At 24.8% G+C, this 26,846-nt stretch overlaps 15 protein-coding genes across 15 annotated transcripts; 8 read left to right on the top strand and 7 right to left on the bottom strand.

Annotated features, from left to right (window-relative positions):
- Positions 1–3,510: 3,510 nt before the first annotated feature.
- EHI_118780 (WD domain containing protein) lies at positions 3,511–4,536 on the top strand (the record flags this gene model as incomplete). The annotated part of the gene is made up of 1 exon (XM_649026.1): positions 3,511–4,536. One exon carries the CDS (start codon positions 3,511–3,513, stop codon positions 4,534–4,536), a length of 1,026 nt encoding a protein of 341 aa, XP_654118.1.
- A 93-nt stretch (positions 4,537–4,629) lies between these two features.
- On the top strand, positions 4,630–7,143 carry EHI_118770 (uncharacterized protein; the record flags this gene model as incomplete). Its single annotated transcript, XM_649027.1, has 1 exon — positions 4,630–7,143. One exon carries the CDS (start codon positions 4,630–4,632, stop codon positions 7,141–7,143), a length of 2,514 nt encoding a protein of 837 aa, XP_654119.1.
- Positions 7,144–9,350: 2,207 nt separating this feature from the next.
- On the bottom strand, positions 9,351–10,376 carry EHI_118760 (uncharacterized protein; the record flags this gene model as incomplete). Its single annotated transcript, XM_649029.1, has 1 exon — positions 9,351–10,376. The coding sequence occupies one exon, from the start codon at positions 10,374–10,376 to the stop codon at positions 9,351–9,353; it is 1,026 nt and encodes a 341-aa protein (XP_654121.1).
- Positions 10,377–10,505: 129 nt separating this feature from the next.
- Positions 10,506–10,932, bottom strand: EHI_118750 (uncharacterized protein; the record flags this gene model as incomplete). Its single annotated transcript, XM_649030.2, has 1 exon — positions 10,506–10,932. The coding sequence occupies one exon, from the start codon at positions 10,930–10,932 to the stop codon at positions 10,525–10,527; it is 408 nt and encodes a 135-aa protein (XP_654122.1). The 3' UTR covers positions 10,506–10,524.
- Positions 10,933–11,698: 766 nt separating this feature from the next.
- On the top strand, positions 11,699–12,880 carry EHI_118740 (uncharacterized protein; the record flags this gene model as incomplete). Its single annotated transcript, XM_649031.1, has 1 exon — positions 11,699–12,880. The coding sequence occupies one exon, from the start codon at positions 11,699–11,701 to the stop codon at positions 12,878–12,880; it is 1,182 nt and encodes a 393-aa protein (XP_654123.1).
- An 89-nt stretch (positions 12,881–12,969) lies between these two features.
- On the bottom strand, positions 12,970–13,416 carry EHI_118730 (uncharacterized protein; the record flags this gene model as incomplete). The annotated part of the gene is made up of 1 exon (XM_649032.1): positions 12,970–13,416. The coding sequence occupies one exon, from the start codon at positions 13,414–13,416 to the stop codon at positions 12,970–12,972; it is 447 nt and encodes a 148-aa protein (XP_654124.1).
- A 165-nt stretch (positions 13,417–13,581) lies between these two features.
- EHI_118720 (WD domain containing protein) lies at positions 13,582–14,565 on the bottom strand (the record flags this gene model as incomplete). The annotated part of the gene is made up of 1 exon (XM_649033.1): positions 13,582–14,565. One exon carries the CDS (start codon positions 14,563–14,565, stop codon positions 13,582–13,584), a length of 984 nt encoding a protein of 327 aa, XP_654125.1.
- Positions 14,566–14,694: 129 nt separating this feature from the next.
- EHI_118710 (uncharacterized protein) lies at positions 14,695–15,036 on the top strand (the record flags this gene model as incomplete). The annotated part of the gene is made up of 2 exons (XM_001913560.1): positions 14,695–14,770; positions 14,828–15,036. 2 exons carry the CDS (start codon positions 14,695–14,697, stop codon positions 15,034–15,036), a joined length of 285 nt encoding a protein of 94 aa, XP_001913595.1.
- Positions 15,037–15,107: 71 nt separating this feature from the next.
- On the bottom strand, positions 15,108–15,932 carry EHI_118700 (uncharacterized protein; the record flags this gene model as incomplete). Its single annotated transcript, XM_001913559.1, has 2 exons — positions 15,108–15,290; positions 15,340–15,932. 2 exons carry the CDS (start codon positions 15,930–15,932, stop codon positions 15,128–15,130), a joined length of 756 nt encoding a protein of 251 aa, XP_001913594.1. The 3' UTR covers positions 15,108–15,127.
- A 279-nt stretch (positions 15,933–16,211) lies between these two features.
- Positions 16,212–18,518, top strand: EHI_118690 (uncharacterized protein; the record flags this gene model as incomplete). The annotated part of the gene is made up of 1 exon (XM_649034.1): positions 16,212–18,518. The coding sequence occupies one exon, from the start codon at positions 16,212–16,214 to the stop codon at positions 18,516–18,518; it is 2,307 nt and encodes a 768-aa protein (XP_654126.1).
- A 238-nt stretch (positions 18,519–18,756) lies between these two features.
- On the bottom strand, positions 18,757–21,714 carry EHI_118680 (uncharacterized protein; the record flags this gene model as incomplete). Its single annotated transcript, XM_649035.1, has 1 exon — positions 18,757–21,714. The coding sequence occupies one exon, from the start codon at positions 21,712–21,714 to the stop codon at positions 18,757–18,759; it is 2,958 nt and encodes a 985-aa protein (XP_654127.1).
- A 192-nt stretch (positions 21,715–21,906) lies between these two features.
- Positions 21,907–22,395, top strand: EHI_118670 (Skp1 protein, putative; the record flags this gene model as incomplete). Its single annotated transcript, XM_649036.1, has 1 exon — positions 21,907–22,395. One exon carries the CDS (start codon positions 21,907–21,909, stop codon positions 22,393–22,395), a length of 489 nt encoding a protein of 162 aa, XP_654128.1.
- An 89-nt stretch (positions 22,396–22,484) lies between these two features.
- On the bottom strand, positions 22,485–24,578 carry EHI_118660 (uncharacterized protein; the record flags this gene model as incomplete). Its single annotated transcript, XM_649037.1, has 1 exon — positions 22,485–24,578. The coding sequence occupies one exon, from the start codon at positions 24,576–24,578 to the stop codon at positions 22,485–22,487; it is 2,094 nt and encodes a 697-aa protein (XP_654129.1).
- An 848-nt stretch (positions 24,579–25,426) lies between these two features.
- Positions 25,427–25,996, top strand: EHI_118650 (uncharacterized protein; the record flags this gene model as incomplete). Its single annotated transcript, XM_649038.1, has 1 exon — positions 25,427–25,996. The coding sequence occupies one exon, from the start codon at positions 25,427–25,429 to the stop codon at positions 25,994–25,996; it is 570 nt and encodes a 189-aa protein (XP_654130.1).
- Positions 25,997–26,330: 334 nt separating this feature from the next.
- Positions 26,331–26,812, top strand: EHI_118640 (Negative cofactor 2-beta; the record flags this gene model as incomplete). The annotated part of the gene is made up of 1 exon (XM_649039.2): positions 26,331–26,812. The coding sequence occupies one exon, from the start codon at positions 26,331–26,333 to the stop codon at positions 26,799–26,801; it is 471 nt and encodes a 156-aa protein (XP_654131.1). The 3' UTR covers positions 26,802–26,812.
- Between the last annotated feature and the right edge of the window lie 34 nt (positions 26,813–26,846).

Raw genomic sequence — 26,846 nt, 5'->3', positions numbered from 1 at the left:
GACATGATTTGATTAGTGAGATATAATTTTATTTATCTATCATACAAATCAATAACTCTACACTAATTTATTAGAACAAAAAGAATAATAACTGTTCTGTCATTCTTTCAATACTTCACAAATTCATAGAGCCATGTTAATATATTTAAAGTTTATAGAATATGATTGTATGTCATTCATTTTAACAACAATTTTTGAGAAGAAATAATCTTGCATTAGAAATATAAAATTGATTCATACTTTGAGTTTATAATGTTTGCTTTTTTGTGAGCAATGAAACTATTACTTCATAATAACAATCAATAAAATAATTCTCAGAATAAAAAGATTGAGAGAGATAAAAAAAAGAAAAGGATAAAAAGAATCAAATAAGTTTATTGACTTTAAATCAATTAGTAATTATTAGTACTTAATTGTTATTACTAGAACTTTATTAAAGATAAAAATTAAAAAATATTTTCATTATTTTGTTAAACTATTCTCTATCCTTCTTTCATAACTATCAATTGAAATAATTTTAGCAAAGACTTATTCAAAAAGGATAAATACAAAAAAAAAGAAAAGTCAATCTTTTGTAAATAGATATTTGACAAAAAATTAAATATTAAAAGACATTCTAAAAATAAAAAACTCAAGTTATCATTTTTTTACTTTCGTCTTATAGATGGAGTTTCACTTTCGTTTTTCCTGTTTTTATTCAAGAATTATTTTATTTTTAAGAGACGTAAAAAATTATATAAATTTTCTACTAATAATATCACCGTTTGTGTTATTTGTTTAGAATTAAGTTTTTAGTAAAAAAGAATCAAACGCTTCTTTTGACTATAGCGTTTATACGACTAAGTAACTTAATCAATAAAAATTTAAAAAATATTATGTGACATGAAAACAAAAAAAAAGATAATTTTTGTTTTCTTTTTAACGTATAACATATTATTCTTTAGTTCAACATCTTCACTTTTAATTTTTTTAATTTTAACAATTAACTCTTTATATCTTTCTTATTTAAATTAAACGTTAGATAGACAATTTTTTCAGGAATATTTTTATGTTATTTATAACATATTTTAATATAAACTCTAAAAAACGAATATCAAAAAAGGAAAAATAGTAAAGCAAAATTTGACTATTCAATCAAAAGTCTCAGAGATAATTTCGTTTCTCAGAACATCTTTTACTTCAAGTAAAATGGAAACCAAAAAAATTTACAAAAAAGATAAGGTAGAAAATCAGTGTAATTTATAGAACTACACTACATCTAAAAACAGGTATTTAGTTGAATTTCTAGAAAAGAAAGATATTTTTGGAACAAAAGATGATCTATAAATATCAATTAAAATCTAATGCCATTTTAAATACCATAATTCTTTAATTGGAATCAACAAAACTACAAATATCAGTATCTCTTTACTATGCAGAATCAGGTAACATACCAAGCTAGTATTAAAAAATATGGTAAGTCAAAATCAATAGTTGTTGTAGAACACAAACGAGTAAATGAAATATTAACTAAAGACTGGGCTGAAGAAGATAACAAAAATCAAGAATGTGATTTAGAGATACAAGCTATTCTTGGAGGTAATGAAGAAGGTAACTTAGATAATGTGTTTACAACTGTTGGAACAAATTCAGTTGTAAATGAATATTCATCATCAATCCATCCAACAAGTGCATAGTCTTTCAATTAGCCCTATTGTTTTTTCTTTATTCTTTAATTGTTTTTTTCAAATAGTGTTATGTCCCTCATTCTTAATTATTCTTCTTAATTACAACGATTTTCTTTTCACTTTCTTCTAAAAAAATTCGGTTTTTTTCTTCAATTAAATACTTATCTTGTTAATATACTATTTATGCTAAAAAATGTTAAAACCGTCAAACATAGAGAGAGTCTGATTTGATTTAGAAAGTTAAAAGGAAAGATTATAAAAATTTGTTTTTTGTTATTTATATATATTTATTTTTGTTATTCATTTCAAACTGAATGGTAAAAATTAATCATTTTTATTCTAATGATGAATTTAATTTTGAATGAACAAATTAGTGAAACAAATAGTATCAATAGTTTTTTATGACTAAATTAAGTCTTAGTAGGAAATTCCAAAAAAGAAAAAAGAGAATATGCTTGCTATTTTTAACTCAATAATATTAAGTGATTTTTATTCCAAAAAAAAATATAATTATGAATTGGTTTTTGACTAATTCCAATGACTGTTGTTATATTGTCGAATTACCAAATCATTTTATGAATAAATAACACAGTCATTCCTTTCTATTTTTATGTCAACCCAACACTTGTCTTTTGTCAACATCTAATTTTTAATTTTTATTAAATCTATTTCTCTGTAACACCAATATTTTTCTTTTATTCACTTACTATTCAATAACAATCTTACAGAAAAATACATGTAAAGAAAGTTTTTGCTATGTACCATATTGAATATAATATATTATTCACTTCTATCTTTTCTTTTTTATTTCTTTTTTTTGTTTGATCTCTTCTAGTTGCCTTTGGGTTATGTATTAATTATTTGTAAGGTTGACTAATTAATTTGTATTTTCTTAGCTTCATTGATATAAGTTTGTGTGTCTTTTCATTATTTTTATATTCCACAAAATCTTATTTTCTTTTTCTAAAGATTGAATATTATTTTAACAAAATGGAAAAGTTCATCAAAATAATACTGAAGCAAAGAATTAGCTGATTAAACAAATTCTTATATTTGATGCACAAAATAAATGTAATGTATTAGAATAAGAGTAAATAAATTTGAAAAAAAAAAAAATAGATGAATGATTTATAAGAAATAGATATAAATTCTTCAAAATAAATCATTCAAATAAAAACACCACATTCTATTCCATTTATAAACAAAGTACAATGTATCAACTTGTCTCGTCATGAAAATGTTATTTACTCTAAAAGATCAACAAAAAAATAATTATACATAACAAATATGATAATAAATTGTAAAAACTGTCAAAAAACAAAGGTTTGGATAATAATATTAAGAATATCATTTTATTCAAAACTTTACTTCGTCTTTAAAAAAAAATACATTTCATTCTATTAAGTATTTCTCTGAAACAATGAAACGATTATACTAATAAAATTATTAAGTTTGAAGTATAAAAATCTTTGTTAAATAAAAAAGTTCTATCTCAAGAAATAATAACTCATATTTATTAGACTTTTCATTTAATTTAATAAGTAAATTAATTTTTATTTTAGTAAATTAAATTAATTATTTTATTGTATAGTATCACTTCTTTTCATGAAAAGGAAAGAACTTAGAGGCAATGACATTTGATTTAATGAAAATCTTTAATATTTATTTTCTCTATGAGAAGACACCTATCAAATAAAAAAAAACATATTGTGAATTTTTTTGTGAATTTTTTTCTAAAATAACCCAATGAAAACAATAATAAATTTATAGTTTTTAATGGTAAAATAACATTTATTAAAGAAAAGGTAGGACAGAAGAACTTCAAAATAAATAAAAGATATTAATGTCCAAACAACAATCAAATTCACCAGTTTTTCCATTAGGAGAACCAAAAACATTCCAAGACACTATCAGTGGTATTGAGGGATACAGTTCACAAAATGGGATTTTAGTTGGAGTATCATCATGGGATAAAACATGTAAAGCATTTTTAGTTAATTCCCCAACACAAACACAAATTGTTGGAAGTGTTAATTGTAACTCACCATTAACTTCTATATGTAAATTTTGTAAATTTTGTGAATCACAATTTTTAGTTGGATCACTTAATGGAGGAGTATATTTGTGGAACGTTCAACAAAATTCACTACAACAAGTAGGACAATTCAATGATTGTATAACCTCTATGAAACCATTTCCTGAAACTAATTCTATTGTTATTTCAAGTTTAGATGGATCATTAGGATTACTCGATTTAAATTCAGGTAATATTTCAAAAATGCCAGTAAATAATAAAATTATTTGTATGGATGCAAAATATCCTTATATTACTTTCCATACTCCAAATAAAGTAGAAGTATTTAATATTCAATCAGGTAAATTAATGACAGACACTCTTATTGGAGGACAACAATCTACTGTTAATTCAAGTGTTCAATGTATAGCAGTATTCCCTGATAGAAAAGGTATTGTATATGGTGGTGCTGATGGAAGAGCAAATGTTCTTCATTTTGAAAACAAAAGTAACCAATATACCTATGCATTTAAGGCTCAACATAAAAAAATATCAACAACTCAAACATATTATTATCCTGTTAATTCAATTTCATTTTATAACGAAACAATATTTCTTACTGCTGGTAGTGATGGTGTGATTAATATTTGGGATAAAAATAAGAAAAGTCTTGTTAATACTTTAACTTCTCCTATTCAAAATTGTCCAATAACTACTGCCGATTTTATTTGTGAAAATAAATTTTTGGCTTACTCAGTTGGATATGATTGGCACCAAGGAGTAGAAGGACTTCTTCAACAACAAGTATCAGTTCCCGTAATTAAAGTAGTAGATGATCCTTTAGTTCGTTTATGAGGGTACTTTATTAATCAAGTAATTATTATCTTTTTTATTATTGTTTTATTATACTGAATAAAAAGGAAAAAGATCTCAAAAGATTTAGTTTTTATGAAAAGTTTTATTGTTTTATGCTTTATTGTTTCATGTTTAGCTAATCAGTGCAAATGTGAATTAGTAGAAGAAGATGGAACAAAAAGTGACTCTTATAAATGTAATAGGGTTGAAGACTTTAGTGCAAGTGAATGTACTATTTTTACTTCTCTTGAAAGTGTTATTGGATTACCTAACAATGTCAAAGAATTAGTCATTAATGTTGATGAGATTTCAATTCAATTAACAGAAAGTTGTCATATTGAAAAGTTAGTCGTTGAAGATTTTGGTACAGAAGTTATCTTTAAAGGTGACGGATATCTTAGTATTGATTTAATTACTTCAGAAAATCCAGTATTAATATCTACTTCTATTTCTATGGATATTGTTAAATCTGAATGTAAAGATTTATCATTAAATTCATTAGCTGATTCAGTGATTAAATTTTCAGGAAGTCAATTAGATGAGGTTTATGTTCAAGGTATACTTCAAATTAGTAATACTGTAACAATTAAAGAATTGACTATGTTATCAAATGGTTATCTTTCTATCAAAGGAAATTATGAAATACAATTACTTATTATAAAAGCAACAGAATTTATTCTTTATGTTGAAAAGAAAGGTACTATCAAAGCTCTTGATACAAAACAACTTGACCTTTCTGATCAAAATATTGATATTTGTTTAATAAAATCATTAACACAAGAATTTCCTGAATTACAACTTCCAGCTAATTTAAAAGGATTTGAACTTAAAAAATGTTGTGCAGAAAATGAAATTCACTTAAAGAAAGAAGGAGCCCAAGTTCGATGTACTATTATTATGTGTTCATTAGGAAAGGTATTAGAACCAAGTAATTGTTTTGAGATACAAGAGAAAAGTCAAGAAGATATACCTATTTCTATTACTCTTACACAAGGATATGATCTTAATAAAATTAAGAATAAAAAGATTTATCAATTGGTTATACCAGAAGAACTTCATACTGAAATTGATGGAAGTTTATTTGAAGCAGAAGAGATTATAGTCCAAGGAGAAAGTACATTAAAAGGAAAATTTAATAGTATTGTTGCTAATTCATTAGAACTTGTTTCAGCTGAAGTTAATAAACTTAATGTTATTGGTAAAGTAACTTTTGATAATGTTAAACTTACAGGATTTATTGATTTAACTGATTCACAAATAATAATTAATGGAGTAACAACATTTGAACGTGCACAAATTATTGCGTCATCTGTTAATATTTTTTTAAATAATAAAGGAAGTATTTTTATGAATGACAGTAAAATGATGTTATCATCTGGTGTTATTTATGGTAGTTATGAAAGTACATTTAAAGGATGGATTATTACTAATTCTAAAGTTGAAATAGAAGGAGTTGTTGATATTAACTTTGATGGTGGGCATGATAACCTTTGTAAACGAATTATTCAATTATCTAGCAGTGATATTTCTTTTTCAATAACATCACGTGATAATTCAATATCATCTTTAGTATTAGACACTTCTAAAACTGGAATATATGCTTGTTATGAATATAATAACAAACCAATTTATACTTTAGAAAACTGTAAAACAAATAAGAACCAATTAATATTACCTGATGACACAACTTGTACTTGTGATTCATTATATTGTAACTATATTGTTGAAGGTAAATCTATTCAAATTACTGAAGATATAGGAGGAATTGAAGGTAATGATTTAACAATTAAAGCTAATGGAATAAGTATTGATCAATTAGCTTGTTTTGGAGAATGTACATTAGTTGGAGATTTTGTTGTTAGAAGTATTAAACAACAATCAGGACCATTAAATATTAAAGGTCAAATATTAATTAATACAATTAATGTTCTCGAAGAATCTACTATAATTAAAGTATATCCATTAGCAATTTTAACATTAGAAACACAAGTTGTTGAAAATACTAAAATTTTTATTCAAAATAGAGGGTCATTAGAATTAACTACTAATAACTTAAAAAATTCATTAATTGAAATTGAAGAAACTGGACTAGCTGTTGTCTATGATTCAAATCTTATTATTTCCTCATCAACTATTTCTTTATCTAATGTTAATCATAATGCTTTTGCATTAGGTCCAGGAAAAGGATTAGGAACTGATTTTAGACCAACAGGTTCAACTATTTCATTTTCTCAAGACTCATCAATAGTTATTAGAGGAGAAGTGACTGATGAAGTTTATTTAGTTTATGGACCTAAAGGAAGTATTCTTAATGTACCACAAATTAAATCCGTTGTTAACGAACAAGCTTTTGATATTAAATCCCGTATTAAATGTGGAACATATATTGTTGCTAATGCATTTAAAGATGATGTTGTATGTCCCAAACAACCATTTAATTTAAGAGGAGTTAATGTAGTATTGGTACCAAAAAAATGGAATAGAAACCAATCATATTTAATGATGTTAATGTTTTCTTTTATAGGAGTATCAGGATTATTAGTAGTCTTATTTATTATCTATTCACTAATTAAAGCTTCTCATATCAGTAATTTGAAAATGAATTAAATTGAATTTATACAACAGTAATAAATCTTCTAATTGAATTATTTTTTTAATTCAAAAAATGAAAATAAAACAAAAGTAAAATGAATAAAGAATTAAAAAAATTCTATAAAACACATTGTTGTTTAATTTAAGAGTATGCTATAATGCTACATTATTCTATTTAACTAATTCTACTTACTTTCTTTTGTAAGATCTCTTAAAATGAAAATTCAAAAACTGAAGTTGAGGTATCAGTATAACAATTACATTCTTGTTCTTGGTGTAACTGAGTATTAATAGGTTTTTCTTCATTTCCAAATTCTTCAATTGATTGTTCGATTTTTTCATCTGTTTCTAATGTTGGTGAACCATCACTTCTCATATGTGGAGATGGAATTCTATCAGCAAATAAAAAGAATGAATTTTCAGTTAGTGTTTGTTCATTAACACTTTCTTCTTGATTAGTTTTATTGAAGTCATGATAAGCAGGTGATCTCTTTAAACGCGACATTAAAATGATTAAATTTAAGTTTTCTTTTGTACTAACCCACCTGCCTTTTTATTTTTTTAGTAATTTCTTTTTTTATTTTTTTTCAAAATGGTTTTTGTTATTAGCTATTTATAAATATCAAAAAATTTGAAACAAAAAACTCAGAAAAAATTTCTATTGTAAATTTGTTACTTCATTTACTTCAAAAAAAAAAAACTAAATATAAAGTAAATCTTTAAAATAAATTTGTCTATCTCTTCTATTGGTTGTTATTTTAGAATAGATAATTTCTTTTTTGTTTTAAAAAATTAAACAGTTATTCATTTATTTACTCAAAAATATTTCTGTTTTATATACAAAAATTTAATATTGATTAATGGAACTTTTCATTTAGTCTTACAAACAAAATGATTTTAACTTTCATAAGTAGTATTTAAAACTATTATTAAATTGATAGATGATTAAGTGATATAATAAAATATTAATTCTCAATATAAATTTAGTTACCATATATAAAATTAGAATATTTGTGTATTGCTTTGTCTGATATTATTAAATATTTTATCTTTTTATCTGTCTTGAATGAAAATTCTTTTATCCTTAATGTATCATTTTATTTTATATTTGATACTATCATGTAGTGTTTTATTTTATTTATTATTACTAAACTACATCAGTAATGGAATATATACAACCTTAGTAGAATAGTTGACTTAATCAAATAAGAAGATACACCATTTAATTTAAGTCATTTTTAAAAAAAAGAAAGTAGAAGAAATTGAATAATACTTTAAGAGAGTATTTCATTGAACATGATAAAATATTAAATAAACTCTTTATGAAAAATGAAGTTATTTAATAAGTAAGGTTAATGAAATTCACTAAAGTCTCTTGTAACTTCAAGAAAAGTAAGCTTTTGTGCTTTCTTATATTGTGTTATGATTTAATAGAAATTAAATGTAGTAATTTTCTTTTCATTATTTCTTTTTGAACCATTTATTTTGTAGCAATAGTGAAGGATAATAAAAATGATTGTTTTATCGTTAATTATTTACAATAATTAAAATGTTACACACTAACAAATTATTACGTGATAGTCTATTAATACATTTAACTTTAATTATATAACATGTTTTATTTTATTCTGTTATAAAATTAGTCAAACTTAACTAATACAAAACTAAAAAAAATTAGTTAAAATATGTTTATTTAATGATAAACTTTGTTATAAATTAATTGATCATAACAAAAGAATAGTACAATAAAAATACTTTTTAACTTGTTGTTCAAAAGAATAACAAAATGAAATAAATTTGAGTTTATGAAAAAGAGTGTTGTTGTTGTTGATTGAGCAAATGATTATATTTGAAAATTATTATTCATTTGATATTTGTTTTTACTTTATTTTCGTTTTATATAGCAATTTTTTATATTTTGATATTATTACTGGTATTTACCATTTTTTATAAATAAATAAAAAATAAATTAAATGGACAAATTTATTTTTTTATTACCAAAAGAATATCAAAGTCTTACAAAGAATTGTGATACGATAAATTTTCAGGACTTAATTCTCTTAACGTTGCTTATCATTTTATTACAACAAAATAGTCTACAATATTTCAGAATTAAATAGTTTATTGAATCTTATTGTTTTTATTTTAATTATCCTTTTTAACGAAGTTTATTTAAGAATTTGATTAGATTAATATAACTATCATCTATGAACAAGACTTAATTAAAAAGAGTCATAATATTCGACATATTTTTGCCTAACTCCACCAAAGATAATATGCCTTTTATTTCCTTGAGAAACACGAAGAAGTTCAATTTTATCTATGGTTTCAACAAATTTTTTAATAACACTTTTTCTCTTCCATAAATCGTCTTCAGTTCCTTTAAAACAAAGAACTGGCACTTTTCTACAATACTCATCAAAAACAATTGAAGTCTTGAAATAAGATGTTTTTGGTTCATACCATTTATTCTTTACCATCAGAGACAATATTTCACATACCTTTTTATAATTAACAGTAAAAATAAAGTCAGTTTTTGGGAGAACCAACCTATGAACCTCTTTTTGTGTCTTATCATTTAATAATAATGGAGTTATTTTTCTATCAAGAGAGGAGTTGTTTTTTTCAACACTAACCCTTTTTTCAACTTTTTGTTTTTCATTAACACTCTTATCATTTACTTGAAACAACGGAGGAGTAGTTGTAGGAACAATTTCATGACTTTGTATTAAGTCAATTAGAGGTTGTTGGGTTATTGTATCTGTACTATCGTAAACTTTTTGAGGAGAAGCAGAAATTTTTTTTTCAGAAACAACTATCTTTTGAGATGTGATTGAAGCGTTAGAATCTCGAGGTTTCTTTCTGATAATATCAGAATCTTCAGATTTTTTAAGTTTATTAATAAGCTCTTCTTGTTGTTTAACTTGGATACGAAGAGAAGTAAGTTCAATTAATAAATGATGTTTTTCTGTCCTTTCTTTATCTATAAGCTCTTGTTTTTCTTTAATTTGGGTTGAATGTTTTGCTGATATTTCAGACTTAAATTGAAGGTATTCCGCCATTTTATTTGAAAAGAGTTGTTGTTGTTTGTTAATGACAATTTTTAATCGTTCTACTTCTTGAAAGAGTTTTTCTTTATCTGATTCAAGTTTTGAAATTTTTTGTTTATAAAAATCGTTTTGTTGTTGGGCCATTCTAAGCTGAAGATATTCATCAAATTTGATTAAGAAATTTGGTACTTCTTCCATATTTGAATTGTTCAATTTTAATTTGATCTTTCTTTTAAGATTCTTTTAAAATTAAAAAGAATAATAAATTTAACAAAAAAAAATAATAAATGAATAAAACAAAGAAAAATTAAAAATAAAAATTAAAATAACATTAATGAAAAATAATTTAGTTGATAACGTGAGAACCAGAGTTCATAGCCCATCTCTTAAGAATAATATCTTCAGTAAATTCAGTTTTTCCAACAGCTTCTAATTCACCATGATGTGGCATTAATACTTCAAGTGCTTGATCTTTAAATTCTCTAACTCTAACTTTAGCAATTCCTTTACATTTTGGTCCTTTCCAATCAATGAAAATACCTCTTGCTTGATCTGGAATACCTTCAAGAGTACATCTAAGATTAATAAGAGCAAAACATGCTTCATCATCCTTAAGCTCATCACGAAGTGAATCAACTCCATTTCCAGAAGTTCTGAAAACAAGTTGTTTATTCTTAACTTCATATACTACCCATTGTCCATTTGGAACATCAATGCTTCCCATTAAAGCCATAGCCTCTTGTTCAGTAGCCATTTGTAATTGTATATGTCTTCGTAGTTTTTTTTTCCTTCCTTTTATAGTTCTTCTTATTAATGACTACGTGGACTACTTCAACTTTTTATAATTCTAAATTAAGAAAATATGGTGCTTTTCTTGATTTTGTTTTTAAAGTTCTTTTTTCATTATTTTCTTTAATTCTATTTTTTACTTTGTATTTATTTTTTATTCTTTTTTATTTGTTATTTTATAACGTTCATCTTATAATGGAAACGATCTTTATTTCTGATAAGTATCGTTAAAACTTGTAGTTTTAAATGTATATTTCATTTTCATTTTGAATCAACTCATCAGAAAAATATTTTTCTAATCTTTTCAGTATCACTAAACAAAATAGATTTTATTTGTTTTTATCATGAAATTAATAAGAAAAGATTCAATCTTAAACAAAACTAAAAAGTTAAAAATTAGTTAGTTAATTTGCTTAACTCTTTTCCTTCTTTTGTTTTTTTATACATAGAAGTAATTCTTTTTTTAAGTAAAAGTATTAGGGTAATGAAATTAATAAATTTTCTTTGTTATTAGTCTTCAAAGATGTTTAATCATAATGATAATAAAACAATTCATACTTATACAAGTCATCTTATAATACATATACTATATAAGAGAATAATGTATGACTAAAAACCAAATAATATCTTAGAAATACATATTACATTCATAAGTAAATATATATCTAATAGTATTGTTATCTATTTTAATATAGAACTTTTATATCGAACAAAACTCAAAATAAAATAATATGATGAATAACAATACACAAATACTTATTAGTGATCAAGAACAACTTGTTTTTCAACCTTTCTCAGTTAATAAAAAGGAATTAATGTTTAGTGTTGCACAACGTTATCAACAAATAAATTTACTTTCTTATGAAATAATTTTTATTGATTTAAAAGAAAGAAAATTAATTGAGCCATTGACTTTTGCAAGTACCTTAAGCAAAACTAAAGTTTTACTTCCTGTTGAAAGGTATCAGTCATTTGTATTTAAATTAAATAATGATATTAATATAAGAAAAGAAGTGGATTGTTCAAAAACTATAGCAGAAGTCTTTTATTCAATAGGTTTTGATGGTTATTGTGATGCTCAAGACTCTAACTTTGACTTATCTGAATATTTTATTACAAAGTATTATAGTCATAAAACACCCATTATGATTAAGTTATCACCTTTATATCTTAGTTCTGGTTTTATTCCCGTTGACTATTTTACTCAATTCTTCCTTGTATGTAAATCAATTCTTATGTCAAATATCCATGCAATTTCTGTTATTCCTTATACCCAAATGGCTGTTTTTAATTTTTTGTTATCATCAAATATTACTATTAATCCTTTATTAAATGATATTAGTACTATTGAACATTATCTTCTTCTTCATTCTTTAGAACAATTAGAACAAGAACAAATTAAACTATATCATTCTCTTGGGGTTCAAACAAAGTCTTTCATCCCTTTTCATCTACAACCATTTTTAACACACAAGCTATTAATTCTCTTAGGCAAAAAAATAGTAAATTATTCAAAATTTCCAAAGTCTTATTTGATTCGTTGTTTTGTGACCGCATTAAGTGAGTGTGAAGGAATTAAAACAATAGGGATTATTGGTAAACATTGTAAAGATCGTACTTTACTTTCTTTAGGAGAAGATGGTGTTTATATAACAAATTGTAGTGGAACTCTTCAAAAGAAAATACAATTAAACAGAATAAGTAAATGGAAGTCTGAGGGGAAGTCATTTTATATTTTTGAAGGAAATCCCGAAACTCAATTTGCTTGTATTGAATTTGATACTAAACAACAAGCAACTGATACTGTTCGTGTCTTTAGTGAATATACTGATAAATTAGCTAAACAAAGAAATAATGATAATCAACAACGAAATAATGTTGGAAATGATGATCAACAAAGAAGAGATATATGATTTTCTGATAAATTAAATATTGGATACAAATGACTTAAAATAATAGTAAGGAAGTAATCAATTAGATTCAAATGTTTGTAAAGAGAAAGTCAAATTTCTATTTTTTGTTTTAAAGAATAAACGTTTTCTTCTAACTTAAAAGAAAAACAGCTTACTTTAAAGGAATTAAGATAAACACTAAGAGACGGTAATGAAGTTAATAAATCTTCATATTGAATATCGTAAAAAGGTATCTCTATTTTATTAGTTTGTTTTATTGTAAAATCTGTCATTATTCCATTTCCTATTAACATGTTTCCAATAAATATTTCCATTGATAATGAATTAATATTAATCCGATAATTTCCTGGTGTAGTAAAAACAAATTGAAGTAAAGAATTATTGTCGTTTATTCCTTCTAATATCCATTCAGACTTGAGAAATAGTGATTGAATAAATCCAAAATATGAAATAAATATAATCAAAGCAATATATCCAATCACAATAATTAAAGAAATGATAAAACATAATCTCTTAATGAAATAAAGAAGAAACATAGAATTAATTTATAATAACATAACAAAAATATTTTTATATATCATCTTTTTATTATAATAACTTTTCTTTCACTTTCTTTGATTAATAATCAATTAGATATAAATAAAAAAATCTTGCATTAATAAAAATAATAAAGTTTTTGCTGAGATTCAAATCAAAATGTATCAATTAGAAGCAAAGACAGGGTTCGTTAGTGGAGAAATTCTAATACAACCATCATCTGCACCAGTAAATATAGTCTTACCGTCATGTGAAAATACAATGGTGTTAACAGTACCAAAATGACCTGGTAAACGTACCATTTCTTGTCCATCTACAGCACTTACAAATGTAGTCATAAGCATTGTCATATCTCTTTGAGTCATAGTAATCATTGCTTTATCTTGACCACCACCAACTGCATAATAATCTGTATATGGAGCAAATCCAATAGACTGTAATGGATAACCAGATTCAAAAGTAGAAATAACTTCTTGTGGCATTCTAATATCATGAACAAAAGCTTTACCATCTTTACCAGTAGTTCCAAGAAGAATATCATTAGCATCTGATTGAATATCAGTAATTTCACCTTTATGAGATTCAAATCGAAGACCATTATTTTGTGTTCTAATGTCTTTCATATTCAAATTACCTAATTCATCTCCAACAATAAAAGTAGAATTACTTAACCATTTAGCTTTAGTTAATTGTGGCATTTCTTGTGACAATACAGAAATTGGTTTTGTTTTCATTTCTGGATCAATCAAATTAACAGAAGAAGCAAATGTTCTAAATGCACCAATAACAGCTAAAATATTTTCATTATTTGGTGATAATTCAACACTTTTAATTGGTGCATAACAACCAGGAATAGGTAATTTATTATATACTTGTTTTCCTGTTTCCAATTCAAAACAATACAATGAACCATCTCTTGACGCTAAATACAAATAAAGGCCATTATTAGAAATTGAACAAGATGATACTGCTCCAGCACATGAATAAGCACCCATACTAACTAATGGATCAACTCTCCATAACATTGCAGTTTTATCATTTGAACAAGAAACAAAGTAATCTCCTTCACGAGTTAATTCAATTTTAGTAATAGGCTTTTCATGACCTTTTAATACAATGCTTTTGATAGTAGCACCTCGTTGAGCCATATTTTTAGGGTATTTTTCTAGTTTTTTTATTTTATTTTTCTTTTTCTTTTTTATAGTTTTTATATAGTTTTATTATTATTATTTTCCTCTTTGTAAAAAAAAAACTGGAAATAAAATCATAAAATTTTAATGAAAGCTATTACTCTCTTAATATTTTGTGTTTCTCTTATTTCTTTAGTTCATGCCTCATACCAAATTCATACCTGTTTGTTTTTTTTTTTTAAGTTATTTCTTTATTTAAAGTATTATATTTAATAAATAGTACAACACCAAGTTCAAGTAACAAAAGTAAGTCAAGTAATCCCTTTTTTTGTTATTGGTGAACTTTTTGGTGGTTTAGTAGCTTGTTTTGTTGGTTGTTGTTTCTATGGTGAATTTGTTGATATTAAAATTTCATCTGGGTTATTAAAGAAATCACGAAGTCATTTTATGACATTCCCAGCATTCCAACCACTTCCTCCAACACTTTAACCGTTTGATCGAATTGTAGTTATTTGGTGTGGTAAATAAATTTCATTCATTTTTTTGATTTATATAACAATAAAAAAGGAATTGGATTCAATTAAAATATGACGAATAATATAAAGAGTCCATAATAAAGTGATATTGGGTAAATAGTCAATAAAATTTTTTCTGGAAGTTCCATAAGTGAATTGATAGTTTTAGAGCATGTATAAGTTGACATAACTACAAATACAAATGATGTAATTAATATAGTTAAATTTCTAATGATAAGAATAATTATTATTAATAAAATTAAAAAATAATACAAACGCAGCTTTAAAACTATTCAAGACGAATAGTATTAACCCAAAAAAGATCATTGGGAAAAGGTTATAAGCAAAGTGGGTGAATATTAATAAATAATTCATATTTTTATTAGATAATAAATTCATTACTAAATATTCAACAAAAGAAGCTATAATACTAAATCCATAAATGTTACCAAATCTTAATTTTCCATTTAATAAAATAACTATTCCTAATGCAAATGAAATAATTATTGAACCAATAACATCACTTTCACTTACATCTGGTGTTGAAAATGGATTTAAACTTTGAATCATTTTTTTACCAATTTTATTAAGATCAATACCTAATTCTTCTAATAAAGGTGGTTCATTTTCTAAATCATTTGATTGTAGTGTAGTATTTTTTTGTTCTTTTTCTGTTTCAGACTGTGGTCCATTAGTAGTAGAGTTAGAGGTTAGTGTTGATTCACTATTTTGAATAGGATTTTGAATAAACCCATCATCTTCAAGAAAAGCAGTTTCACTTGCGATTTGAGAAGCTTTCTGTAAAAATTCATCAGCATCATTTCCATCATCACTAATCTCTAATTCAAAATTTGTGTTTTCACTTGTCATTTTTATTTTTAAATTTTTTTTAGTTTTTTAAGTTTTTTTTAATTTTTTTTTTATTAATAACAAAAAGATAAAAAATTTTTGTTATGAATAAGATTTTTATAGAGAATGGAAGTAATGAAGAAAAAGAGAAAGGGAAAATTCTTTAGAAAAATAGAAAAAAAAAGAAGATGAAAGAAAAACCTAAAAATAAGAAAAAAGAATATGTGTAGAAATATGGAAGGATTTGAGTAACAGAAAAGAATTAATAGCTAAAAAAGATAAACGAACTGAATAACTCAAATGGATGAATTTTATTATAATGAAATCAATACATGGGAAGTTTTAAGTGGAATATCTATTTCAAGTGATTTTGAATGTGTTTATCGAAAAAAAATTGAAAATCGACGTATTTTTCAGTCATGTGAAAGTATATTACCAATTTCATTACAAGAAGCTTATCATCATATAGAAAATTATATTGAAGGTGTAAAATATGATGATTATATAGATAAGGTCGAAGTATTAAAAGATGGTACTTATAAAATATATCCAATACATGAAGATGTAACAAATAATGGAGCAATTATATGTACAAGAGAAGTAGTATATGAAAAAAATAAATGTTGGTCTAAAAATGTTAATACTGTAAATGGATTATTCCATAGTTTAACAGTCATTGTAGAAAAAAAATCAGAAAAATCAGTCAAAATTACGGCAGTTATTATTCATTTAATGACATTATATTCAAATTTTAATATAAAATTTTATTCTTGTATATCATGGAGTATTCATTGTTGTATTATGGCATTTGAAAAAGCTAGTAGGTATGAACAAAGAAAACAATCAATGAAAAGTATTGAAGATGAATTTGAGAAAGCATTACAAATCTCAACAAATAGTTATCCATTTATTATTCATCAAAATAAAGTTGTTAGAATTCTTCTTTCAGGGGACAAAAAGAAAATGGTTATACAAAGTGAAATGAGAAGTAGTAAAAGAGTTGAGACATTACTTAATGAATATACTAAGAATAAAAATCTATTTATTTCTCAAGAGCTTATTAAACAACAAGAATTTAAAAGTTATTATCATGTTGAATCATTTGATTCACAATTTGATATTGTTAGAATAGAAAGATTTAATTCTGAAGAAGGTGTTGCACTTTTAAGATCCGAATATTGTCCTGAATGTACAAAACAACATAACTCATTTAGACTATTACCAAGTGGAAATAAACTATTTAGAGAAAATAATGAAACAATCATTCAATCGGTATATCATATTGATCTTTCACATTTTTCTTTAAAAGAAGAAATAAACTATTATAGTACGAGTCATAAAGCATTATTTGTTATTCTTTATGGGCATGCATTATATCTTCTTTTACATTTAAATGTTTTTCCTTTTAAATTATTACAAGGAATTGCTTCAAATAACAATTCTGTTACTGTTATATCTAAAACATTAGAACTTGTCAAGAATTTTCATCATTGTCAATTAGAAGAATCTCCTTTTAATTTACTTAAGCTGGATGTTAAAATACAATTAAAAATATGTAGTTTCTTACAACCAAAACATCTTTTTTCTCTCATGCAGACTAATAATCATTTTAGAACTTTATTAAAATCAAGTCAAGCTGAAGAAATATGGAAAAGAGTTTATAATAAATATCAGGACGTACATTCTTTTGACAAAACAATTATAAAAGAAAAGTTTTATAAGCCTAACTGGTTTGAACTTAGTAAAAGAAGTTTTCAAAGAGAAGTTAATTGGTTTAAATTTGATGTTTGTAAATATCAATGTAATGTAAAATGCAAACCACATTCTGTTATTATTAAAGGAGATAATGTTATTGTTGGTGGTGAAAATGGCATAATTAGAGTATTAAATAAACAGAATAAATATAATATTGATTGGTCATTTATTGGATCAGCTCCTTTATGTGGAATAAATAGTGTAGAGCAAGGAATTTTTGTATTATTTAAAAATGGAATAATTAATAATATTACTAAAGAAAAAGTAACAAGAGATAAAATAGGATATTATGAAAGAACATCTTTTTATAAGAACAAAGTTATTGGGTGGGGAGATTTAGTTGAATGTTTTAGTATCACTGAACCATATAACAAAACTGTTGTTAAAATATCTCCTAACGATACAAATCAAGTCAAATTAATATCAGATGATATTATTTGTGTAGCAAGAAAAGATGAAATGGTTGGATATGATATTAGGTGTGCTCAATTTCCTGCTTTTCAGCTGGAAGGACATCTTGGAAATGTTACAGATTTTGATCATTTTGATGAAAACTATATTATTAGTGGAAGTAAAGATTGTTCAATAAGACTATGGGATATTCGAAATACATCTAAGGTAATTGATAGGCCAGCTCATTTTTTCCCAGTGAAAGCTGTTAATTGTTACAACAGAAAAGTGATTTCAATTTGTGAACATGGTTATATTACAATTACAGAATGTGATAATAGTCATTTAAAGAATTGTAATTTTGTTTCACTTGTGAGTGGATTTTGTTGTAGTTCTTTTAATGATACAAAACTTGTTTGTGGGACAACAAATAATTCGGTTGTAATTTTTGAAAATAAATAAGATTTCTATTATGGATAGTCATTTTATTTATTTTGTTTTTTTTTATGATATGACTCAGATTGATTAATAAAATGAAATCTTTCAATAACTAGTTAACAATTAGACAGTTTAAGTAAGATAACTTTAGTTAATTAAGAATATATTCTCAAAAAGTCTTAATTTTTGACGTTGTTTTGTTATATTAAAATAATTTTAGAGCAAATAACTGTAAAAAAAGTTTTAAGTAAGAAAACTACAATTAGATATTAAATTTTGAATGTTTAAAAGCACTAACAAGACACTCATTGGATGGTAATGACTCTAAGCAATGAACATACTCTGACATAACATGACGAATAAGCTCTTTTAATGTTCCAAATTTTCGTTCATCTTGATTTGGAACGTGAATGAGTTGATAAATTTGATGTAATGACATATTAAGATCAAACAGATTTCTTTCGATAATCACCATAGACACATGGGCTGCCATTTCTACATGTCCAGTATACAAATATAACCGAATAACATCAATAAGTCTTCCCATAGAGGTGAGCATTTCTATTGCTTTAGGCCAACAATTGTCATAAATATATTTTAACACAATACAAAGAAAAATATCAGTTTTAGCGTCATCATCTAAGAATAATGAAGACACTACCATTGCTTCTTCAAATTTACCAATATCAATATATAACTTACATACTTCTCTATTCTGATTTAATAATTTATGTAATTGAATCAAATGAGTTTTATCAGTTGAAGGGTCATTAAATAAAGATGTAATTAGTCGTTGTCTAGATAAACTATTTCCTTCCATAGTTAACGATAATAAAGATGCTCTCATTGCATATTTAAAATATTCCTCATCATATGGACTTTTTAACACTTTAAGGAAATGAGTAAATGCTTCATTTCTTCGACCTAATCTCATTTCACTTAATGCAAAAGCATGATAATCAATTTGTAGTTTACTTTTAATATTGTAATTTTTTAATGCATTGGAATAATGGGTTGTTGTTTCATCTTTTTCAACAACATAATTTTGAACAGTAATATATGGACTTCCTGATTCTGGCAATTTATGTTCAACAACCCACTTCATTAAATTCCAGTACTTCCAATGTTTAATATCTTTAAGACGAAAGTATATTTCAATTAAACGTTCTAAAGTATCTTCATTATTTGGTATAGGATAATCAAGATTCTTTAACTTTATTCCATGTAACAGTGAAAATAGAATATCTCTACGTATTGTTGGTTCAACACAACTTAATGGTAGAGGATTCATAGTTTCTTTAAATAAACCATTACAGAGAAATAGACACATGTCAAGTACTAAAACTTCTCCTGTAGAAAGTAATACTGCTGGATATTGGCTTAACCAAAAAACATCTAATATAGGAAGATTTAATCTTGTCAAATAATTAGTATGTCCACTTAAAATACGCATTCCACCAACATCAAATATTATTACCTTTTCTCCTAAAATGATAACATTATTACAGTCTTTAGTTGGGCTAAAAACAATTTTAGAAATATGTTTATTATCAGGGAGAATAATTGTTTGTACTTTATTGTTATATATTATAGTTAAACACCCTTTATTATCTGCAAGAACCGTATATAATCCTTTTGTTGCAATAGCACTAAACTGTCCTTTCCTTACATCTTTTGTGATTATATCTTTTCCACTTCCATATTTCTTATATTCATTTTTATCTATTATCATTAATTCTTTATCATATGATACTCCAACAACTGATTTTTCTATAAATTGTATTATTCGATATCCTTCAATTTCAATTTCTTCCAGAGAATTTGTATAACAGACTACAATACTTTTATTATCTCCTTTACAACATACTTTTTTTATTTCTCCATAACAATTTCTTAATTTTAGTGTTTTTTTTATTTCTCCATTTAAGGGATCAATAAAAATAATATAATTTTTACTTTCTTTTGAATGTTCTTTCATTTTAATTCCATAAACTCCAACTATATCATTTAACCAAAACAATCCTTTTGGATTTAATTTTGATATCTCAAACATTCTGTATATCTCTCCTCCTTTTAATACATACATCATTCCATCTTCAGTAACTCCTACAGAATATATTTGTTTAGATATAAACCAACGAATAGTAGAAGGAAATGTTTGTACAATACCTTTGATTACCATTGAATATGGATTTGTATTTAATTTTAATAATATTAATGGACCTTCTTGAATACGTACAATAAGATTAGAGTTATCCATAGCATCAGGAACAATAGAAACCGTAGTATATTTATGTAATCTATTGCCTTTTGCAAGCACTGAAGATATTTCCATTCTTCCATATGAACGGATTTGTACAAGATTGATAATCTCATAAACAAAAATATTTCCATTATGAGTTAATAAAGCAAAATATTTTTCATTATATAAAAGAGTAAAATCAGCTGGTTCTTCTGGTAAATCAATTGTTGCTAAAGTCGACCGAAGAGCTGTATCAAAAATTAAGAAATGTTTTGTTAATAAAATATAAGTAACTTGACGACGAATATTTGAATATTTAAGTCGTAAAACACCTTCTTCAACTCTTAAAAGATTTGGTGTTGAAGTATCTAATTCATATCCTTTAAATATTGAACTAGCTAAATTACAAAAACACATACTTTGTCCACCATAAATACCAAATGAACCTCTTGCGTATATAGAATTACTAAATCCAATAGGGTCTTTAAATATGTCTTTGACAACCCATTTAGGTTTATGTTTTTCTTCAGACAAAATGTCGTAACATATTAATGTTCCACTCCGATATAATACTATTAATGCTGAAGAATTACAATTATCCCATTGTAATCCAACAACTGGAGAATGGTCTAAAGATTCAAATTCTATTGGTTTTGAAGTAGACCATATTCCCCATACATGAATTTTACCACTAACATCACCTGAAGCAATAGTAATGTCAGGTTTATTTGGAGAACTTAATGTAGAAAGAAAGTCATTTGTTTTAAAACAAACAGAAGTAACTGGACTTGCATGTCCATTATACGCATAACACATATTACAACTAAGTGGATTAATAATATAAATAATACTATTAAATGCAATTGCAATTAATCCATAATCCCAATCACATGCATGAACATTTGTTGGATGGGCAGGTCCAGGAAGACATAGTGGAGTAAGTTTAGAATGTCCTTCGTTTATAAATGAATAATTCATTCCAACAAACAATCTTTTGTTTTTCAGTTCATTTGTTATTTTTCTTTTTTTTTTAAACTTCTTTCTTTTTTACATTTTGTGTTTTATATTGTTATGCAAAAATTTTGTTATTCTCTTTTTTTATTTAAAAAAAAAATGAAAATTATCAAAAAGAGTTAAAAAAAAATGAACTAAAATGAAAAAACATAAAAAATGGCAACAAGTGGAAGAACAGTTACTCTTCAAAGTAGTGATCTTATGCAATTTGTAGTTGATAGAGAAATTGCTAAAAATTCTGGAGTTGTTAAAAATCTTCTTGAAGATTTTAGTGAAGATAATCCAACAGTTCCATTCATGAATGTTCGTGGAAAAATTCTTGAAAAAGTCATTGAATTTATGACTTATCATCACAACCATTCATTTTTACTTGGTGATGATAAAGAAAAAGACTCAACTGCTATTGAGCCTTGGGACAAAAATTTTTGTAATGTAGATCAAGCAACATTATTTGAACTACTCCAAGCTGCTAATTTCATGGATGTAAAAGGATTACTTGATGTTACATGCAAAACTGTTGCTAATATGATTCGAGGAAAAACCCCAGAAGAGATTAGAAAGACATTTGGTATTGTTAATGATTTCACTCCTGAAGAAGAAGAACAAATTAGAAAAGAGAATTTGTGGTGTGAAGAACTCAAATAAAAGTAGTAATTTCTTTAGTTTTTCAAATCATTTCTTAATAGTTTTTTTTTTTGATTAGTTATTAGTCTGTAATGATATAAACAGGTTGACTAATTTTGAATTACATTATTCTGTGACGTTAAAGGTTTATGAGATGGATTAGCCTCTTTTGTTCTTTTAATATATTGTGGTTCAGCCTCTTCTATAAATTTTGATTCAAATAATTTCATTCGTTCTTTAACACTTAAAACTGAATTGGGGGGTGTAGATATTGATTTGTGATGTTTTTCTATTAATTCATCTTGAGCCGCAGCTTCAAATTTTATTTTAGCTTTAGAAACAGATAAACGTTCAGAATCATCTTGTATTTCAGTGTTTTGAATTAATTTGTCTTGTTCGTTTATTTCTTTTGATTGTTTTATGTGTTGGTCATTTAACTGATCAAACTTTTTTGAATATTGTTCTTGTTTTTCTTCTTTTTCACTTAAGCCATCATTTGTTTGTTCTTTTCGAATAATTTTTCCATTGACTATTTCTTGGTTTAATGCTAAGTCTTGTTTGTCAGTATTATTTTTTATTTGAAAATCCTTATTTATTCCACTTTGATATTCACTTTTTATTTTACTATTATTTTCTATTATACTTTCAGTAGTAATTTGATTAATAAACTGGTTATTTTCTTGTATTTTTTCTTTTTGAATGTCTGACTTATCAATGGCTTTAACTTGAATATCATTTTGAGAAGTTATTTTTGATGTAAAATCAATTTCAGAATTATTATTTAATTCTTTTTCTTTACTGAGTTCACTTACATTTAATTGGCTATCACAAATATCTGTGTGTATAGGATTACTTTTAGTTAGTTCATCTTGTTGTTCATGTTTTGGTGAAGGTATTATAGGACTTTCAGGAACAGTATTTGGTGATAAACTAAAAATGATATCTTCAGAAGAAAGGTCACTATGATTTTTGTTTGGAGTAGTAGAAACAGTAGAACTTGTTAGTATAACTGGAGTAACAGTTGATTTAAGATTATCAATATGATGAGTGCCAAAAGGTTCATAATAAGAATTATCATCATATGAAGTAGTAAAATTTTTCTTATGTAGTGGAGAGTCAAGAATTCCAACACTTCCAACAACTTGTTTGTCTTTCTTTTTTGCTAATGTAGAACGTGTTCCAATAATAAATTTTTCTTCTCTTTTAGTTGTAGGTTTCTTTACCATAATTATATTTTCATGAGAAGAATTAATAGTTGGTCTAAATACAGGTTGAGTACACATTATAGTAGGTTTTCTTTTAACTGTATTTCTTCTAGTAAGAGCATCTACAGGATTTAATTGTAATAATTCTTTATTTTGTATACATTCATTTTCAGTCATTTTAATTACTGATTGAATTGCTACAGTAAATGTAGTTAATGAATATCCAACTTGAGTTAAGAAATCTTCATCAGTTAAGAAACATTCTAATAATATAGAAATAGCAAATGGATGTTTCAATGTAGAATGTAATAAAGAAAATGTTAATAAAGACAATAAATCATCACTATCAAAGTCTTTTGGTAAAACATTATCATGCATATCTTTTACATCATCAATAATAGCTGTTTGTGAATTAACTAATTCACTTCTCATATCATCAATTGTAGGTGAAGTTTCTAATTTATTTAAAACATTGATAGTTCTTCCAAACACGCTAGGATCACTTGGATATGAAGAAGGATAAATTTTAGGATTAATTTTTAATACTTCTCTCAAATCACTTCTAATATATTTTTTCATTTGTAACTCAAATCTAAAATCATTATCTTTAGTTGTTCTACAAACAAATTCAAAAGAAACAGGAAATATTTTTTTAACAACAATTTGTGATAATGGTTGGAATAATTCACTTTGACATTTTTTTAATTCCTTATAATATTTACATAAAGCAAATAATATTTCTGCTGATGCTAATGTAGCTACTTCTGTAATAGTATTTTTGATTTGTTCATTGCTTAAATGTTTTGGTTGTTTTGGAAATATATTTTCATATGTCATATAAATTCCATCTATTTGTTGTTTCATTGGATGACCTACTTGTTTTGTTATTTCATTATACAAACACTCTACTCCATGAACATAATCTCCTTCATGAATCATTGGCTTAATATGGTGTTTAATTAATTCTTCATCAAACACTTTTATTTCTTTTTCTGACATAACTAAAAATACTTTTTTTAGTTCACAACGCTTTTTGGATTAAAAATTTAAATTTTAAAAATTTTTTAAAGTATTTTCTTTTTTGGATAATTCTTTTGTTTTCTTTTTTATTAACCCTTTTTTTATCAACCATAATTTTTTAATTTAATTAAGTAATTCTTTATTTATTATAAATTCTTCTATTATAATAGAAATGATGAAATAATACTCAGCTCACTCTGAATATAAATGAAGAATGAGTTTCTATATGATTTCTGATTCCTTTTTATGTAAAAAGTACATGTTAAAATTCTTTAGTATTTGTTTTTAACTTGTTTTAAACAAAATTTGTCTTATTGGCTTTAAATCAACAAAATAGTAATGTATCATTTATGGTTTTTTAATTAATTGCCACGTCATAGACAAATAATGTATTTCTGTCTCCACGTTTTTTGATTTTAAAAGAAAAAATACTATTTTTAGTGTATTGACTCTAAAATTCAAAGAAATAATCAAATAATTTTTTCGCAAGTTATATTTTTGTAGACGTTACATGTTTTTAATTTAATTTATTGATTATAACGTAAAAAGAGGTAATAAAACAATTTATAGAATAAAAAAAACAACTATATTAAAGAATATAAATTTCATATACCCAAATATAAAACAACGAAATTAAAAATTAACTTTAACTGTCATTTATTTTTTTTTTTAAAAAAAAGGAATAAGAATTAATCCAATAGGAAAGTTACATAACAATGGATTTAGAAATAGTATGAACTTCTACAAAGATTAAATTAGAATAATCCTTTGTACTACTGCCAACCCCCAATTTTCAGTAAAACTAAGAAATGATAAACCTCTTCAAAATGAAGCCATCAAAATCAACAAATGGTAATGAAAAAAAGCCTGCTTATTTCAAAGATATAAGAAATTATAAAGTTTATGAACAATCAATATTCTTAGCATTATTGAATCAATATTTTGATATAACTCTAAGACTACCAATAAAACAAGCAAAAGTATTTGAACAAATATTAGTTGTTGATTCAATATCAAGAGAAGAAGATTATGTTGATGTTGTTTGTTTTATAGACAAGAGATGTTCTGAAAGATATAATTTTGATTTAACTCATGGTACATCAAAAAAAACTTGCCAACGGCGGTTTGAAACAAATAAATTAACAGAATCACTTCATTTTCTTTCAGATGTCATAACAGAATTTGGTTATGTTCTTGAGAGAAGAAATACAAAAGGAAAAAAAGGAACTTTAAAATGTGATTTGATTGATAAAATATTCCTAAATAATAAACTCCTTTTTAATAAGGATGATATTATTAAAAAAGGAAAAATTATTAATCAATATCTCTGTGAATTGTTTGTTTCTAGTAGGATCACTGTGAAAAAGAATGATCTCTTTTTATCAAGTTTTGTATAAATTTATTTTGTCTTATCATCTCTTTTTCTTTTAATTCTCATTTTTATATATTAAATACTTTAAGTACTCTTATTGTAATGATCCTTAAAGTAATTAAATATTTAACCATTTTAACTGGATTTGAAATGAAACAGAAACTATACTTTACTTAAAACATTTATTCTTTCAAGTATTTTTAAAATAATAAAAATGGAAAAGATTAGAAATAATAAATTAAATAATCATTTTAATAAAACTTACTATTAAAAATAAATTAGAAACTGGAAATAATGGAAAGGGAACTTATAAAATAAAATTGTACCAGAAAGTCAAGAAATAAGAACCCTACGAATTAATGTCTGAAGAAAATTGCCTTCCTAAAACATCTATAAATAAGCTTATTAAAGAAAATTTATCTAATTCTATTCGTGTCTCAGCTGATTTTAGAGATGTTGTTGCTGATTGTGGTGTTGAATTTATTCATATCATTGCTGCTCAAGCAAAAGATGTAGCAGCTAATACAAATAGAAAAACATTAAGTACAGACCATGTACTAACTGCTCTTTCTGATCTTGGACTTGGTGATTATAATAATGAGTTAAGAGAGCTTGTAGACTCTCAATTAAAAGAAGTTAGTAAAAAACCTCAAGAACCTGAAATGTCTCAAGAAGAAAAAATAAGAAAACAAAAAGAATATGAAATGAATGCAAGTAAAAAAATAGAAGAACAATATGGTAAAGAAGCATTTCAGGCTTTAATGTCATCACTTGATCGATCATGTGGAAATGATACAAGTAATATAACTAATATTGATGGTTTAAATTAAACTATTATTATAAAATTATTAATTTATTATTCTTTTTTTTATTAA

This window comes from Entamoeba histolytica, genomic scaffold, assembly GCF_000208925.1.
Source record: "Entamoeba histolytica HM-1:IMSS scf_1104750518109 genomic scaffold, whole genome shotgun sequence".
NCBI lineage: Eukaryota > Evosea > Mastigamoebida > Endamoebidae > Entamoeba > Entamoeba histolytica.
This window is presented reverse-complemented; position numbering and strand designations above follow the sequence as displayed.